The 17452-nt window shown below is 42.9% G+C and overlaps 1 protein-coding gene across 2 annotated transcripts in view; it reads left to right on the forward strand.

Moving 5' to 3' along the window:
• Nucleotides 1–15439, forward strand: part of MBIP (MAP3K12 binding inhibitory protein 1) — a 58660-nt gene extending 43221 nt beyond the window's left edge. For both annotated transcript variants that reach the window (XM_030214768.1, XM_030214769.1), the window contains exons 8-10: nucleotides 1439–1477; nucleotides 14523–14609; nucleotides 15046–15439. In XM_030214768.1, the coding sequence (XP_030070628.1) occupies nucleotides 1439–1477; nucleotides 14523–14609; nucleotides 15046–15066 (147 nt within the window). In that variant the 3' untranslated portion in view covers nucleotides 15067–15439. The remainder of the gene's footprint in view (nucleotides 1–1438; nucleotides 1478–14522; nucleotides 14610–15045) is intronic.
• The last annotated feature ends 2013 nt before the right edge of the window (nucleotides 15440–17452 follow it).

Here is a 17452-nt window from a genome sequence, read left to right on the forward strand (position 1 = left end):
TTGCGTGGAGCCCCAGATCTTTGTCGATTGACAGTCATTTTGTACTTCTTCCATTTTCTTACTATGGCACCAACAGTTGTCTCCTTCTCGCCCAGCGTCTTACTGATGGTTTTGTAGCCCATTCCAGCCTTGTGCAGGTGTATGATCTTGTCCCTGACATCCTTAGACAGCTCCTTGCTCTTGGCCATTTTGTAGAGGTTAGAGTCTGACTGATTCACTGAGTCTGTGGACAGGTGTCTTTCATACAGGTGACCATTGCCGACAGCTGTCTGTCATGCAGGTAACGAGTTGATTTGGAGCATCTACCTGGTCTGTAGGGGCCAGATCTCTTACTGGTTGGTGGGGGATCAAATACTTATTTCCCTCTGCAGAATGCAAATAAATTCATATACTTTCCACAATGTGATTTTCCGGATTTAATTTGTGATGTGCTATCTCTCACTGTTACCAATAACCTACCCTTCAATTATGGGCTGCTCATGTCTTTGTCAGTGGGCAAACTTACAAAATCAGCAAGGGATCAAATACTTATTTCCCCCACTGTAGGTATTGGCTCCTTGGGTGAGGACTTTTGTTTTCAATGTTTTGCATTTATGATGGGAATCAGGAGCTATAAGAATACAGCCTTCTGATGTTTTGTTATTTGAATTGTTGTGCTTGGGGCTGTGGTGGGGTGGGAGGCATTGATGGGGGGGGGGGGGATTTCTTATAATACTTTGGTGCTCTATTTTTATCTTGAATGTATACATAGTAACATAGTAGATGACGGCAGAAAAAGACCTGCATGATCCATCCAGTCTGCCCAACAAGATAAACTCACATGTGCTACTTTTTGTGTATACCTTACCTTGATTTGTACCTGTCCTTTTCCGAGCACAAACCGTATAAGTCTGCCCAGCACTATCCCCGCCTCCCAACCACCCGCCCCGCCTCCCACCACCGGCTCTGGCACAGACCGTATAAGTCTGCCCAGCACTATTCCTGCCTCCCAACCACCAGCCCCGCCTCCCACCACCGGCTCTGGCACAGACCGTATAAGTCTGCCCAGCACTATCAGCACCTCCCAACCACCAGCCCTGCCTCCCACCACCGGCTAAGCTTCTGGGGATCCCTTCCTTAATAGCAGTGCCACTGAACCGTATGTGCTTTTGAATATTTTGGTACCAACATATTTATGTATACATTTAAAATAGAGGTTGGGGGGGGGGGGGAATTGGGCAGGGTAGGCACTTGTTTCATGGTTTTATGCATCTTTATTTGTTCAGTAAAATTTAACCTTAAAATTACAATTATATAATCAATTGAATAGATCAAAATCTCTTTAAGAAATATAGGGATACGTGTAAATACATATTTCTTATATATTTGTATCTATGTCTGTAGATATATTAATGGCTTGATACCACAGAAAGTTTGTAAATATTTCTCTTTATTTTAGAACTTTTCCAGCAAGCGCAGGAAGACACAGACACCTCAGGTAATTAATATGCTCTGTTTGATTCATGTATTTTAGAAGTTAGTATGAAAATGAAACTTTTTCTGTGCATAAATACAGCTTGTAACTCCTGTCCTTTTTCTGTGTGTAAATACAGCTTGTAATTTCTGTCTTAGCTGCTGTACGCTTGCTAAATCATATTTCTCTTGAAATTCTAATGAAACTGCATCACCAGTCTCAAATATTCTAAAAGTAATGCTGTCTGCGGATTGTGCCACTGATAAGGTTGTTTCTACAAGTGCTGATGTAAAGGTTACTTTTTCTATGAAGCAAATCATTAGCTTCCTTTAAAAAAAAAAAAAACATTGTTTCTTACCTGTAACAGATGTTTTCTTTAAAAAATAAGATTCACTAGACACACAAGTGAGGTTACTTATCACATGGCTCTTTCTGTGCACTGTTGTCTCCTTAGTCTCCTCAATTAGATCAGCTGCTCAAGATAAAATAGAGGTAGGAAGCATTATGTGCCTTTTAAATCCTACTATCATTGGATAAACCCCTGTTACAGGTAAGGAACCTAGATTTTCCTCTGTCAATAAGCAGGATATATTCGGTCACACAAATGGATGGCTTAAGCTCAGGGTCTAGTCAACATTATAAATAACTGGGCCATCGATGAGGAGTGGTCTGAACTAAGAGATGCATAGATCAGATTTGGTCAGTACTGCTTGACTGACCGTACTCTCTCTGATTGAGGACTGATCTGGATAGTAGTGTGAATTAAAGGTATGAAGAGAAAACCAAGCAGTTGTTTTGCAAATGGTTTGTAGCGAAGCGAATGTCCAGAGAGCTACAGTAATAGCAGTTGCTCCGATTTGATGAGGTTTGACCCAGTTAGAAGAATACCAATTTGCTTGTAACAGAACTAGATATAGGATTCTAGCCAGTTAGCTAGGGTCTGTTTTCCTACCAGAATGTTTACTGAGTGGCGCTATGGGCGCGTTAGCATTTAACACGCGTAAACCATTTACGCACATTAAAAACACTAACATTCCCATAGAAATGTATAAATGCGTTAGCGTTTAACGTGCCTTAAATTTACAGGCATGTTAAAAATGCTAATGCACCTTAGTAAACGTACCCCTTAGAGTCAAAGAACACTAAAAGCCGTGTAGACTTCTGATGAAGTCCATTCATTTAATATAAAAAGTAAGGGCCCATGACAGTCTAGAATGTATAGGGACTTCTCATATCAGCGCTTGTGCAGTTTAGAATAAAACACAAGCAGCACTATTCACATGAAGAAGTGTAACCGCCTTTGGCAGGAATTTAAGATAAATTTGTAATACTAGTTATTATGTTGAAAATGAGTAAGATTTATATTTCACTGAGGCTTTGAAATTCATTAATTCTTCTAGCCGAAGTAATTACTACTAGGCTTTAGTAGGAACATAGTAAGTGATGGAACATAAAGACCTGTACGGTCCATCCAGTCTGCCCATCAAGATAAACTCATTTTACTTTATACGCGATACTTATATATACTTATATAAAAGACCACCCCTTATGTACTTAAAGGCTTGGGAAAAGAGCCATGCTTTTACTTGCTTCCTGATTTCAGGCACACCCACCCCCATTCCTACTGCAACATGGTTTGAAATAAGTTTGATGGACATAGGGGCTCATTTTCAAAGCATTTAGACTTACAAAGTTCCATAGGTTTCTATGGAACTTTGGAAGGCTAAGTGCTTTGAAAATATGCCTCATATTCTGATAGACAAATATTGCATATACTTAGTTTCTTGGAATTTGAGGACCCATTATAGCATTATCATTGTAAGATGGACAAAAGGTATAAAATGCATTGCAACAGCCAAACAGCCCTGACACAGTCACCAAAACTTTGGCCATTGTCGGCCATGAAATATCTACTATAATAAAACTCACCCTCAACGTTCTGAAGACAACGTTCTGAAGTCACTCAGTCACTCCCTGAAGGGTTCATGGATTCATGGTGGTGAAGCCACAACACTGACCATGTCTCTCTGCCCCGCCCTCGCATGACGGACCAATCAGAAAAAACACCCTCAACATTCTGAAACACAAAGGACCATCACAACACCGTTCCCAGGCAACACTAGGCAACGTAAGACAGACCAATCAGAGGAAACTACGTGACAATAAGGGAGGAGCATTCCCCAGCAGAATGGCTCATTATCTGTGCAGCATGGAGAGCACAGAACCACCGCTGGAACGAGAGAAGAATATTCCTGCTGTGGGTATGTGCAAAAATAGACCGGGGGAGGGGGGGGAGAAATTTTTAAATGCCTAATGCCAGAGGGCCCATAGCAAAGACTATACTTGGGATCGCTTGACATGGAGTCAGAGGAGCCGGAAAACAACGTGCCCGTCACCATCTGGGACGTGGGCGAACAGGACAAGCTGCGGCCCAGCTGGAAGGATTACCTGCGACCCAGCCAGCAGCAAACAGCGACCAAGGAAGAGGGAGGAGTAACCCTTCTCCTTCCCTGCCTAGGAATCGCTGGAGACTGGCTGCCAAACTAATGAAACAACCGCACACCAACGCACCACCTCCATCATTCTAAAGGCATCCACTATTTCTTCAACAGAAATGCAAACTAATAATACAAAACAAAGAATACCCGTTTTCTCACGCAGCTACAAGTAACTCCCCACCTCCTTCCCCTTTTGCCAAAGCGGCCGTGCCCAACCATCCCCAGCCTCAGGCAAGCCGTCTCCCACCTCGGGGATTCCCCGAGCACCCAGAAAAAGACGGCGCAGCTTCCCACAGCGCATGTTCCAGCATTCCCCTGCAGCCGGCCTGAAATGGACCGAACATACTGGATCACCACCCGATGGCCCGAGACCGTGCTCCTCTCCCTTCCGCCAACTTAAAACAACCATCCCCGTCCTCAGGCAAGCCGTCTCCCACCTCCAGGATGCCCAGAACCCCAGCCCAACGGAAAAAGACGGCGCTGCTTCCCACAGCACATTTCTCTTCCAGTGTTCCCCTACAGCAGCCCTGAAACGGCCAAAAAATACCGACAGACCAAGAACGTGCTCCTCTACCTTCCGCCCATCTAAAACAACACTGCTGCCTCAGCACAACACAAAAAAAAAAAACGGAAAAAACAATACACCACTCAGCAAAGGCTGACCCCCCTACAACCACATTTACATTTCACCAACAGAAAGACCCCTCTCCACAAACCTCCTTGACAGACAAAACCACACACACACAATACAACAGACACACACCCTCAAAGCCACACACCAATCCATCCCACTTTGCCAGCACAGCACAGCACATCCCCCAACCCCCCAAGCAAAAACACAAAACAAAAAAAAAAGATGCACATCAACAACCTGCACACACACCCCACCCTCACACACACACACACACACACACACACACAAAAACCACATGCTAGCGCCCGTTTCATTGGTTTCGGAAACGGGCCTTTTTTACTAGTAAGTACATAAGTAATGCCACACTGGGAAAAGACCAAAGGTCCATCGAGCCCAGCATCCTGTCCACGACAGCGGCCAATCCAGGCCAAGGGCACCTGGCGAGCTTCCCAAACGTAGAAATAGTTGTGGAAGGAGTCTGCACATCTTTTCAAGCTAAGGGAAAGTTTTTCTGGATTATGCTTAATTGAAGTTTTTGGGAGGATTTTTTAGCCAAGGATGACAGAGAGAACTTCTGCACTCTATAGGCTTTTGTGCCCAGATGGAGTCTGTTGAGGCTTTTCCTCCCTATCTTTAAGAAAATTAGTCAAATTACAAAAACTAAGCACTCATCTTAAAGAGGGTTATCATTGAGTTGCACTGAAGTGACTATATCTCCACTAATAGACATTCAAGCATTCTGCGCCAACAGTGTGGGGTGTGCCTTGGTGCTATAAACTTGATGAGCTGCTTGTCAGGTGTAGGTAGCACATTAGAGATGTGCATCTGCTTCCACTTAAGACAGAGAGCCCTGTTTATTTTGTGGCAGCACTTTAGAGTGCAGGGCCAGCCCAAGGGTATCGGACACCTTAAGTGAACCTTCAGCCATGCATCCTACCCACAACCACCCCAGGATAAGATCAGGGCTTTTTACCCCTTCCCATCTTCTCTTCCTCTCCCCACCCCCAACATTCCAGCATCTCCCTTTTGCCCATCTACTACCAGGCATACTGCTGCAGCTGCAGTTCTCCCCCTTCCAGAGCTGAAGAGGAAAGCTGACTTGGTACAGGCCCACCCTGTCAAATCTGCTGTCTTCCCAGAGGAAGTCCAACTTCACTGAGAGGGTGAGATGCTTGTACAAATTAACTTTTAGGCTCCGGAAGGAAAAGGACAGTGGCAATCTCAGAAGGAAGGGAAAAAAAAGGGGGGGGGGGGACATGAGATACAGCACAGTTGTAATCCAAACCCAAACAGATGAGACACCTGGAATGGATGTTGCCATTCTGGATTTTTCTGCCACATTGGGGATATGATCAAAACCCCAACCTGGTATGCATCATATTCCTTTGGAAGGATGAAAAAATTTTGTAATAGAATAACAAAATTGTTACCGCCCTTTTTAATGAAAACTGAAGACAATGAAAGACCAAAGAAGATCTTTAAAATATAGGAGAGCTTTGTTTTAATGTCCTCTTGAGAGAAAGGACAAAAACAAAATGGAGGGGAAAGAGAAGACGGATTCATACAGAAAGGGCCATAGGAGTGGCCTAGTGGTTAGGGTGGTGGACTTTGGTCCTGGAGAACTGAGGAACTGAGTTCGATTCCCACTTCAGGCACAGGCAGCTCCTTGTGACTCTGGGCAAGTCACTTAACCCTCCATTGCCCCAGGTACAATATACAATATGTAAGCCGCATAGAGCCTGCCATGAGTGGGAAAGCGCGGGGTACAAATGTAACAAAAATAAAAATAAATTCATTCTCAGAACTACATACTATTTTTCTGAGCTTTGGAAATCTGTTTGTCTTAGTGTCATGCCACTTGTGTGCTCGGTTTACATTCTGCTTGTTGGATTAATGTTGGTGCTTCCATTTATTTGTCCCAATTTTTCTAAGACAAACTGTTAGGCAAAGAAGAAACTAAAAGGAACCCATGCTCAGAAAATGCTTTTTTAATGGTTATATTACATGTTTATATTTTGTGTATATAGAGTAGTGTATGTTGATGTTGTAAGTCTCTCGCTGGTCATCAGCTGCTTATAACTTGCTGATTTCTCAGCAGGAACATACTGCGATATAGTTCAACCCTGTATGATTTGGCCCCTGGCACCCCCTGGCCCCACCCACATTGCCAGTGCCAATGAGAGGAGACTGTGAACTTGAGGCAATGTTTGCACACCTTCATATTTGCACCCTGTATGGCCACAGTGCTTACTCAGCCCTTGGGATAGTTCTCTGTCTCTGCTAGTTCTTCCCACTCAATCTGGGACCTACCTACAATATGCTATTTGCGCTTACTAGAAAAGCAATGAGAGAAATGAAGCATGAGAAGGCTGTGAAACATTGATTTTAGATAAGTTTGGTTGTGTAGTTTTGTCTTGTCTTCCAATTAAGGCACACATCATAATCATATGTAGATTTAGGGGCAGGGAGATAGCTACCATTGAATGAACCCTTCAAAATGTCCAGGGCTGCATTCTGTTGAACCTCCCACCTTCAGCAAGTCTGGCATTCTCCCCCCCCCCCCCCCCCCCCATGTGTGGGTTGCACATCTTTCAGTAGCACTTCTCCTACACAGTCCTTCCAACACATGGTGTGCATCCAGCAGAGGCAGTGATGCAAACAGGCTGCCTCCAGCCAACCCCACCATGGCCTTTCCTCTGCCAGTGTCCCACCCACAGGAAGTTGCATCAGAGAGGTGGTATGTGGCAGAGGAAAGACTCTGGTGCAGCTGTTTATATCACTGGGAAAAGCAGGGGGGGAGAGATCCAGAGCAAAGGGGGGAAGTGGAGGGAGAAGAGAGAGAGACCTGGAGCATAGGGGAAGAGATGCTGGACTTGAGGGGGAGGGAAACAGAGGAAAGAGAGAGAAATCTGGAGCAAAGGGGAAGGAGGAGAAATACTGGACTTTGGGGGGGGAGGGGAAGCAGAAGGAAAAAAAAAAGAGTCTGAACTGAGGGAGAGAGACACTGGTCCTGTGGAGGAAGGAAAAGAGATATGCCCAGACCACAGTGGGAGGGAAGCAAAGGTAGAAGGGGGAAGATAGAGCAAAGGGAAGGAGGAGAGGAAGAGGAGATATGTTAGGCTTGAGGAGGAAACAGAAGGAAAAGATGGAAGCCTGGGGCAAAGGGTGAGGGAGAAGGAGAAATACTGGACTTTGAGGAGGAGAAAGGGAAGGGATGCTGAAGCAGTGGAAGGAGGGAGAGAGAAATGGCGGACCATGGGGGTAGGGGGAGTGGGGTCAGGAGGAAGGGGGAGCTGGACATGGGAAGGAAAAGGGACACAGAGGAAAGATGCTGGATATGGAGGGGTATATAGGGACAGGGTCACAGTAGGATATATTGGACAGAGTAAGATAAGGACAGAGGAGAGATGCTGAATATGGGTCGAGGAGAGGGGATGCTGAACATGGGGGAGGATAGGGACAGGGTGCACAAGAGAGATTCTGGAAAAGATGGATAGGGATGCAGAGAAAAGACGATGGTGGACATAGAGAGAAGAAAGGAGAGGAGACTCTGCCCAGAGCGCTATTCTTTTAAGGCCTTTATTGACAAAAAAAATTACTGGGATCTTTTCTAGCCATTTAATAAATAATTGAAGTGTATGTTAGTGCTCCTGTATAGTAATTAAAATTGTAAACTGATTTCAGGCTAGATAACATTTAATTAAAAAAAAAAAAAGCCAAACTAAAATTTGCAGTATTTCCATCAACCAGTCTTTTTCTACCCTCTCGTAGAGGTACACCTGGCAGTTTGTTTTTCAGGAGTATTTCAATGAATATACACTGGGTCACCATTATTTTCAAATCTTACATATTCATTGTAGCACTCCTAAAAACTTGAGTGGCTAGGTATGCCTCCAGGAGAGTGCCAGAAAACACTGTCATAAACTACAAATTAGAATTGAAATCCCTGGTGTAGTTTTGAGCTAGTTCATATTACCGTGGAGTCTTAAGTTTGAATGTTTTCCTTGCCATTGACTCAAGGTACATGAATGCAATGATGAAAACTAGTGGGAACATATGAAGGCTTTGGAGATAGGTTTGTGAGGCCTATCAACAAACTATGCAGCATAAGGACTTGATGCAAGGTTTGTTAATCATTAGTGTTGTCAATGATGACTTGGTCAGTCCCCCAAGGAATGTACAGTCTTAGTTTGAGGAAAGGGAGATGAAGTGGTTTAAAATATACAAAGTGGTGCTCAACATTTAAAGACCTCATCTGGTATAGCAATACAAATCAACCAGCATTAGTATGTCCCATTTTGATACTCTGCTCCTTTTATGGTATGCTTTAACTAATTTTGTTATCCAAGATGACACAAAGTGGCAGCAGTGAAACTGGAACTTGGTTTACATTTTTGTTTTGTAATGTATGCTCTGCAATGTGGCTGTTAACACAAGAATGAAGCACAGCTTTAACGTGCATTTAAGTTAAACTAAGCAAGACTGTTTTTGGTCACCTACCAGTGATTATAATGAGGGGCATAATCGAACGGCGCCGGCCAAATAGCTGGCCGGCCATCTTCGGGGCCAGTGTCGTAAGTGGGTGGAGCCAACCGTATTTTCGAAAAAGATGGCCGGCCATCTTTTTCTTCCATAATACGGTTGTGCCCAGCCAAATGTCATGAGATGGCCGGCATCGGTTTTCGGCCATAATGGAAAATAATGCCGGCAGTCTCAAACCCGGCCAAATCCAAGGCATTTGGTCATGGGAGGAGCCAGCATTTGTAGTGCACTGGCCCCCCTCACATGCCAGGACACCAACAGGGCACCCTAGAGGGCACTTCTAAAAATTAAAAAAAAATAATAATAAAAATAGCTCCCAGGTGCATTGCTCCCTTCCCTTGGTTGTTTAGCCCCCCCAAAAACTCACTCCCCACAACTCTACACCATTACCATAGCCCTAAGGGGTGAAGGGGGCACCTACATGTGGGTACAGTGGGTTTTTTTTTGGGGGGGGGGTGGAGGGCTCCCATTTACCACCACAAGTGGAACAGGTGGGGGGGGGGGGATGTCGTCTGAAGTGCACTGCCAACACTAAAAACTGCTCCAGGGACTTGCATACTGCTATCAGGGAGCTGGGTATGACATTTGAGGCTGACATAGAGGCTGGCAAAAAAGTTGTTTGGTTTTTTTTTTGGGTGGGAGGGGGTTGGTGACCACTGGGGGAGTAAGGGGAGGTCATCCCCAATTCCCTCCAGTGGTCATTTGGTCAATTGGGGCTCCTTTTTGAAGCTTGGTCGTGAAAAAAAAAGGGACCAAGTAAAGCCGGCGAAATGCTCGTCAAGCCTGGCTTTTTTTCCCATTATCGGGCGAAGCCGGCCATCTCGTGAGCACGCCCCCGTCCTGCCTTCATTACCCTACCGACACACCGCCTTGATTATTCACCGGCTCCGCGACAGAAAGCAGTTGAACCCGGCCAAAATCGGCTTTCGATTATACCGATTTGGCCGGGTTCAGGAGATTGCCAGCCATCTCCCAATTTGTGTCGGAGGAGTGGCCTAGTGGTTAGGGTGGTGGATTCTGGTCCTGGGGAACTGAGGAACTGAGTTCGATTCCCACTTCAGGCACAGGCAGCTCCTTGTGACTCTGGGCAAGTCACTTAACCCTCCATTGCCCCATGTAAGCCGCATTGAGCCTGCCATGAGTGGGAAAAGCACGGGGTACAAATTAAAAAAAATATAAGATGGCTGGCGATCACTTTCGAAAATGAGCTGGATAGTCTTATCCTTATATGTTAACTGTCTTTCTGCTAGAACAGGAGATCTTAACTAGTGGTGCTTGTACTTTCAAGTCATGCAGGAAGGGGTCAAGTGGGATGCAGAGAAGGGTCTTGAAATCTGCAGCAATTTATTGAAATTTTCTAGACAGAGTGAAGGCAATTATTAGGACAGTCCTTGGTTGTATAACTGTATGTTTCCAGCATCATCTCTATGCTGATGACACCCAACTGTATCTCTCCACACCAGACATCACCGCGGAGACCCAGACAAAGGTATCGGCCTGCTTATCCGACATTGCTGCCTGGATGTCCAACCGCCACCTGAAACTGAACATGTCCAAGACCGAGCTTATCGTCTTTTCACCAAAACCCACTTCTCCTCTTCCTCCACTTTCTATATCAGTTGATAACACCCTCATCCTCCCCGTCTCATCTGCCCGCAACCTCGGAGTCATCTTTGACTCCTCTCTCTCCTTCTCTGCGCATATCCAGCAGATAGCCAAGACCTGTCGCTTCTTCCTCTTTAACATCAGCAAAATTCGCCCTTTCCTCTCTGAACACACCACACGAACTCTCGTCCACGCTCTCATTACCTCTCGCCTGGACTACTGCAACTTACTCCTCACCGGCCTCCCACTTAGCCATCTATCCCCCCTTCAATCTGTTCAGAACTCTGCTGCACGTCTCATATTCCGCCAGAACCGATATACTCATATCACCCCTCTCCTCAGGTCACTTCACTGGCTTACGTTCAGATACCGCATTCAATTCAAGCTTCTCCTTCTTACCTACAAATGCACTCAGTCTGCTGCCCCTCACTATCTTTCTACCCTCATCTCCCCTTACGTTCCCGCCCGTAACCTCCGTTCACAGGATAAATCCCTCCTCTCAGTACCCTTCTCCACCACCGCCAACTCCAGGCTCCGCTCATTCTGCCTCGCCTCACCTTATGCTTGGAACAACCTTCCTGAACCCTTACGCCAAGCCCCCTCCCTGCCCGTCTTCAAGTCTTTGCTTAAAGCCCAACTCTTCAATGCTGCGTTCGGCACGTAACCCTTACCGTTCAGTGAAGCCAGACTGCCCCAATTTGACTGCCCCTATCGGACCGACCGTTCACTTGTCTATTAGATTGTAAGCTCTTTGAGCAGGGACTGTCTCTCTTTGTTAAATTGTACAGCGCTGCGTAACCCTAGTAGCGCTCTAGAAATGTTAAGTAGTAGTAGTAGTATGTTACTGTAATTTTAGCGACATGTTAGCAGTTAGCAACTGTCTGTAGTCACTAGTGGGCATGTGACTTAGGAGGGGGTTGTGAGAGTTTCATTGATCAGTTATGATATATGATATGACACAGTATTTATAGTCTGCCAACTCCCAAGTAAGTTGGTTCAAAACGGATTACAACTAACTTAGAAAATCAATAGACTTTAGTAAAATAATAGGTTTTTACGAAAAGAGTGGTATGTTGACATAGTTTTAAGCTTCAAGGGTAAGAAATTCAAATCTGGACAGATTGATATATAAAGGAAAACTGTAAAGGCTTTTTGTATTTAAACCCTGATACAGAGGGAAAATAAAGAAGGCATGAACTTCCAGCTCTGAAAGTAGATAGAGATATAAGAAAAGTGAATAAGCCTGTTAAATAATGTGGGCAGAGACCATCAAAAAGTTTATAAACCCAGCAGGCCAATTTACAAGATATTCAAGCTTTAACAGGAAGCCAATGCAAACTCATGAAACAAAGAGTAGCATGGTCAGATCTATTTTTGCCAAAAATCAGCTTGGCTGCGATATTCTGTAAAAGCTGTAAACGGGAAAGTACCTGAATTGATAATAAGCAATATAGGCCGTTACAGTAATCCAAATATGAAAAAACAACTGACTGGACCAGAATAGAAAAATGCCTTTCAGCAAACAAAGAGTGAATACTTCTAAATTGGTGTAGCTTGAAAAATACTGACTTAAGTATTAACCTGAGATGTTAAAGACAAAGTAATGTCCAAAAACATTCACTCCACTTTCAGAACCATATTATCAGCTAATGGCAATTTAGTCGGGATAGAAGACTCAATTCAGCCTAACCGTAACACTTTAGTTTTGTCTTTACTTAATTTAAAGCCATGGGCTAAGTTCTGTTGTATACATACGTTGAGCGATAATAAGAAATGCAGAAAGTAAGTACTTCAATGGGTATTAATAAAAACATACTATCTGTGTAAGAATAAAACTTCGCACCCAGCTGTGAAAAGCAAAAGCAAATCATATAAACATTAAATAAAGAGGGAGAAAGTGGAGAACCCTGGTGCACCCCACATGGTGATATCCAATCGGTAGAGAATGTATTATCCATTTTAACTTTATAATGTCTATGGGTCAATGCTCTCATCCAATTCAGGACCTTGCCTGACAAACCCAAGCAACTTAACTTATAAAGCAAAATAACTCTAACACATCACCAAATACTTGATATCTAACTGTTTTCTGATATGTTTTTTTTAATTGATTATATCCATTATGTCGCACCTGTTCTTTATGTAACCAATTGTTTATCTACTCTTCAATGGCGCTTGCCATGATGTATTATTGTAAGCCACATTGAGTCTGCAAATAGGTGGGAAAATGTGGGATACAAATGCAACAAATAAATAAATATTGTGGTCAACTGTATCAGTGGCTGCTGTATGATCAAACTGTAAAAGTTCAGCTTCTTTTCCATGAGCAAATAAAGCCTTTGCCTCTGAAACAATTGACAACAATACTGCTTCAGTCGAGTGACAAAGTTTAAATCCAAACTGCAATGGATGTAGACAATCAAATTTTATTAAGTAATCTGACAATAACTTAGCAATTTAAGCTTCCAAAAGTTTGGCCCAGAATGGGATGCTTGCTACTGGTCTATAATTAGCTGGTAAGCTAATATCCAGCTTAGGGTTCTTAAGAATAGGTGTTAAAATTATAACACCCCCCCCCCCCCCCCCCCCACTGAGATGGCAAATAACCTAATAGCAGAAAATCATTTACAAAAGAAGTTAGCCAATTAATTATCTGACTCGAAAGATCACTTATAAGATATGAGGGACAACTATCTAAAAGGCAAGTTGATCTAGACAGTCTACATAGTAATGTTCTAACTTTACAAGATATAAGAGGTGGAAAAACGGTCCAGAATCTATCAACAAAACATACAATAAAATTGTTTTGACCCAAAGAGTCTATGATGGAATCTTAAGTGGCATTGCAGTTCTAATTTTTCAGTTTTATCTAAAAAGTAAACAGCCAAGTTATCTGCTGTTGAAGTAAGCAATGAAGTATCATTTGAGCTAGGAGTTGTCAATTTACAAAATAACCCAAAAAGCTTCTTTTGGTCTAAAGCATGATCTTTAATCTGAACATTATAATAGATGCACTTAGCTGATTGTAATCTTAAAAGCTAACTTCCAATTCTGCTTAGCAATCTGATCCTCCAATTCTGTTAGCAATCTGATCCTTCTTTCTCCTCCATAGATGTTCTAATCTGCGACGGGACCTCTTTAAGTCAAAGGGTTAGGAACCAAAAAAAGGTTAAGAACATCTGTATTAGAACTTTGAGAAATTTTGGCATACATTAGTTTGAGTGAAAACCAAGAAGCACAAGCAGCCTTCAAGAGTGGGGGTGTTAACGCAATATTTAATTGAACAGACTCGATACGGTCTGTATTTCGGTGAAACAGCTTGCATCAGGGGTCTGTCAATATTGATGATGTTCAAATATGTCAATTGAATCAATAATCCTCTATGTCTAAACGCTATTCTGCTGGTTCCCAGCAACTTTTACGGGTGCAGATTTATGCTCACGAAGCTCCATTTGGCGTCTTTTTGTTGCTCTGATTTTTGATTCAGTTGGCGTATTTGAACATTATCAATATTGATAGACCCCTGATGCAAGCTGTTTCACCGAAACACGGACCGTATCAGGTCTGTTCAATTAAATATTGAGTTAACACCCCCACTCTTGAAGGCTGCTTGTGCTTCTTGGGTTTCGTTCTCTGTTCAATTAAACATTGAGTTAACACCCCCACTCTTGAAGGCTCCTTGTGCTCCTCTGGTTTTGCTCTTGTGTGAGTGTACTTCAGATTCCCTCTTCTGTGTTTGTGTTAGGAGAAACATTTTTGTTTATCATTCCAAAACATTTTGTTGTTTCAGAGTTATTCCTTGGCTGAAATTGATGAAAAGATTAATGCACTTAAGCAGACATTGTTAAGAAAAGGAAGTGGATCGGAGTCCATGAAGGTGAACAAACTATCTTTATTAAATCTATCCAACACTTTTCCTACCTAATAGATCCTGGAGGCCCATCTCATATAATTATGTAAGAAAACTTATTCCAATGGGCTTCTGTCAAATGCATACTACAAGAACTTTGGGAAAATGTTTATAGATATAAAATAGGGTACTTCCAGAATGAGATTTATTTTTATTTGAATGTATTATGGTGCTTTTGTGTTCAGATCTGAGAGATCAGGAAATGAGTAAACATGATAGTGATTTGTGGATTCTGAGAATAATTGATTATGCAGTGACTTCAGTGACTTTCAGCACTTGTTACATGATAATGACTAGTAATTTTTTTTGTTTAACTGGTAGTAAACATTAAGTGGATTCTAACTGGATATTAGCAAATTTTATGCTTATAACTAAGATGATGCTTCTTTGAAATGTTTTTCAGACCAGACAACTGCAGAGGTGACCTTTGTGTTCAGAATGTCAAAGAGGAACTTCAGAACTACTAGAGAATTTGTTATTTGAAAAGAAAATGAACAAACACTTGTGAAACAGTCACAGAGGGCACTACTTATTGCCAGATACAGTGCTTCTATTGCTGTAAATTCTTCTGTGTGTTGCCCCAAGTTTTTCATCCCTTCCATAAAACCTTTACTGTATGACTCATAATAGCCTTGAAAGCAAACAACATCACTATAAATCAGCATTTAATAATCTTGTATAATTGAGCAGCAGCATCCTTAGCTCATTTTGCACTGAGGTGATGGCGTATAGCTCTTCAAAGTTAGTTTCAAATGGTTTATATTAATCCAATAAAAAAGTATCACAAACTGTGTGAACTTTAGTTCCATGTCTATATTCAAAATAACTTCTATACCAGTGATTTTCCAAACCTGTCCTGGGGGAACCCCAACCAGTCAGGTTTTCAGGATATGCACAATGAATATTCATGAGATTGATTTGCATACATTGCCTCCTTGGCATGCAGCTCTATCTTTTGCATATTTATTGTGGGTATCCTGAAAATCTGAGTGGCTTGGGTTCCTCCAGGACAGGTTTAGGAATCCCTGTTTTATATGTTGGACTCAAGAAAAGTAAAAAAAAACAGAAACATGGAAAATGACAGCTATCCAGTCTGCCTATCTACATCTACTGCTAACACTCTGCAGTCCTTTTCTCTCCCCCAGAGATCTCCTTTACTTGTCCCGTGGTTTCTGAATTCAGGTACCATCCTTATTTCCTCCACTTCCACTGGCAGGCTGTTCATGCATCCACACTCTTGGATTATTCCTGAGTCATCCTGTAATCCCTCATTCCACAGCTTCTTTTCAATTGAAAGAGGCCTACCTCCTGTGTATTTATACCATTGTGGTTTTTAAGTCTGTCATAGCTCCCCTCACCTGCCTTTCCTCAAGAGTGTATATATTTAGACCTTAAGTCTGTCCTTTATATGCTTTAATGAAGACCACTGACTATTTTAGTAACTTCCTTTTGAGCCAACTCCATCCTATTTAAATCCTTCTGAGGGTGTGGACTTCAACACTGCATGTAGAACTCCAAATGAGGTCTCCCCTTACTTATACAGAGGCACTATCACTTCATTTTTTTTGCTGCTGACTATTCCTCTCTAAGTACCCAAGCATTCTTCTGGCTTTTGCAGTACCATTTTCAACTTGTTTGACCACCTTAAAATTATCAGTTGTAATCACCCTTACATCCCACACTCTTATACAGAAGTACTTCACCCCTATACTATATAGCTTCTTAGAGTTTTTTTCAGCCTAAATCCATGACTGCCTTTTTTTAATTAATTTTTTTTTTAGAGCATTAAATCTCTTGACTTCTAGTTCTGCCACACTCTAATATGGCTGCTTGAGACAATCTCCTACTACTACTACTATTTAGCATTTCTATAGCGCTACAAGGCATACGCAGCGCTGCACAAACATAGAAGAAAGACAGTCCCTGCTCAAAGAGCTTACAATCTAATAGACAAAAAATAAATAAAGTAAGCAAATCAAATCAATTAATGTGAAAGGGAAGGAAGAGAGGAGGGTAGGTGGAGGCGAGTGGTTACAAGTGGTTACTAGTCAAAAGCAATGTTAAAGAGGTGGGCTTTCAGTCTAGATTTAAAGGTGGCCAAGGATGGGGCAAGACGTAGGGGCTCAGGAAGTTTATTCCAGGCGTAGGGTGCAGCGAGACAGAAGGCGCGAAGTCTGGAGTTGGCAGTAGTGGAGAAGGGAACAGATAAGAAGGATTTATCCATGGAGCGGAGTGCACGGGAAGGGGTGTAGGGAAGGACGAGTGTGGAGAGATACTGGGGAGCAGCAGAGTGAATACATTTATAGGTTAGTAGAAGAAGTTTGAACAGGATGCGAAAACGGATAGGGAGCCAGTGAAGGGTCTTGAGGAGAGGGGTAGTATGAGTAAAGCGACCCTGGCGGAAGATGAGACGGGCAGCAGAGTTTTGAACCGACTGGAGAGGGGAGAGGTGACTAAGTGGGAGGCCAGCAAGAAGCAGATTGCAGTAGTCTAAACGAGAGGTGACAAGGGTGTGGATGAGGGTTTTGGTAGAGTGCTCGAAAAGAAAGGGGCGGATTTTACGGATGTTGTAAAGAAAGAAACGACAGGTCTTGGCGGTCTGCTGGATATGAGCAGAGAAGGAGAGAGAAGAGTCAAAGATGACCCCAGAGAGAAGAGTCAAAGATGACATAATAATAGAATTCAGTTGTAGCATGGGAGCATGCTAGATCCTGATAGCTAACCCTCCTGTTGTGATCCTTGATGAATTTCTGGTCTGGAGTTATTTGAATCATGTTCCTGATCATGTCAGGCTCCAAACAAAATAAAAT

The sequence above is a fragment of the Microcaecilia unicolor genome, chromosome 9 (genome assembly GCF_901765095.1).
Source record: "Microcaecilia unicolor chromosome 9, aMicUni1.1, whole genome shotgun sequence".
Taxonomy (NCBI): Eukaryota; Metazoa; Chordata; class Amphibia; order Gymnophiona; family Siphonopidae; genus Microcaecilia; species Microcaecilia unicolor.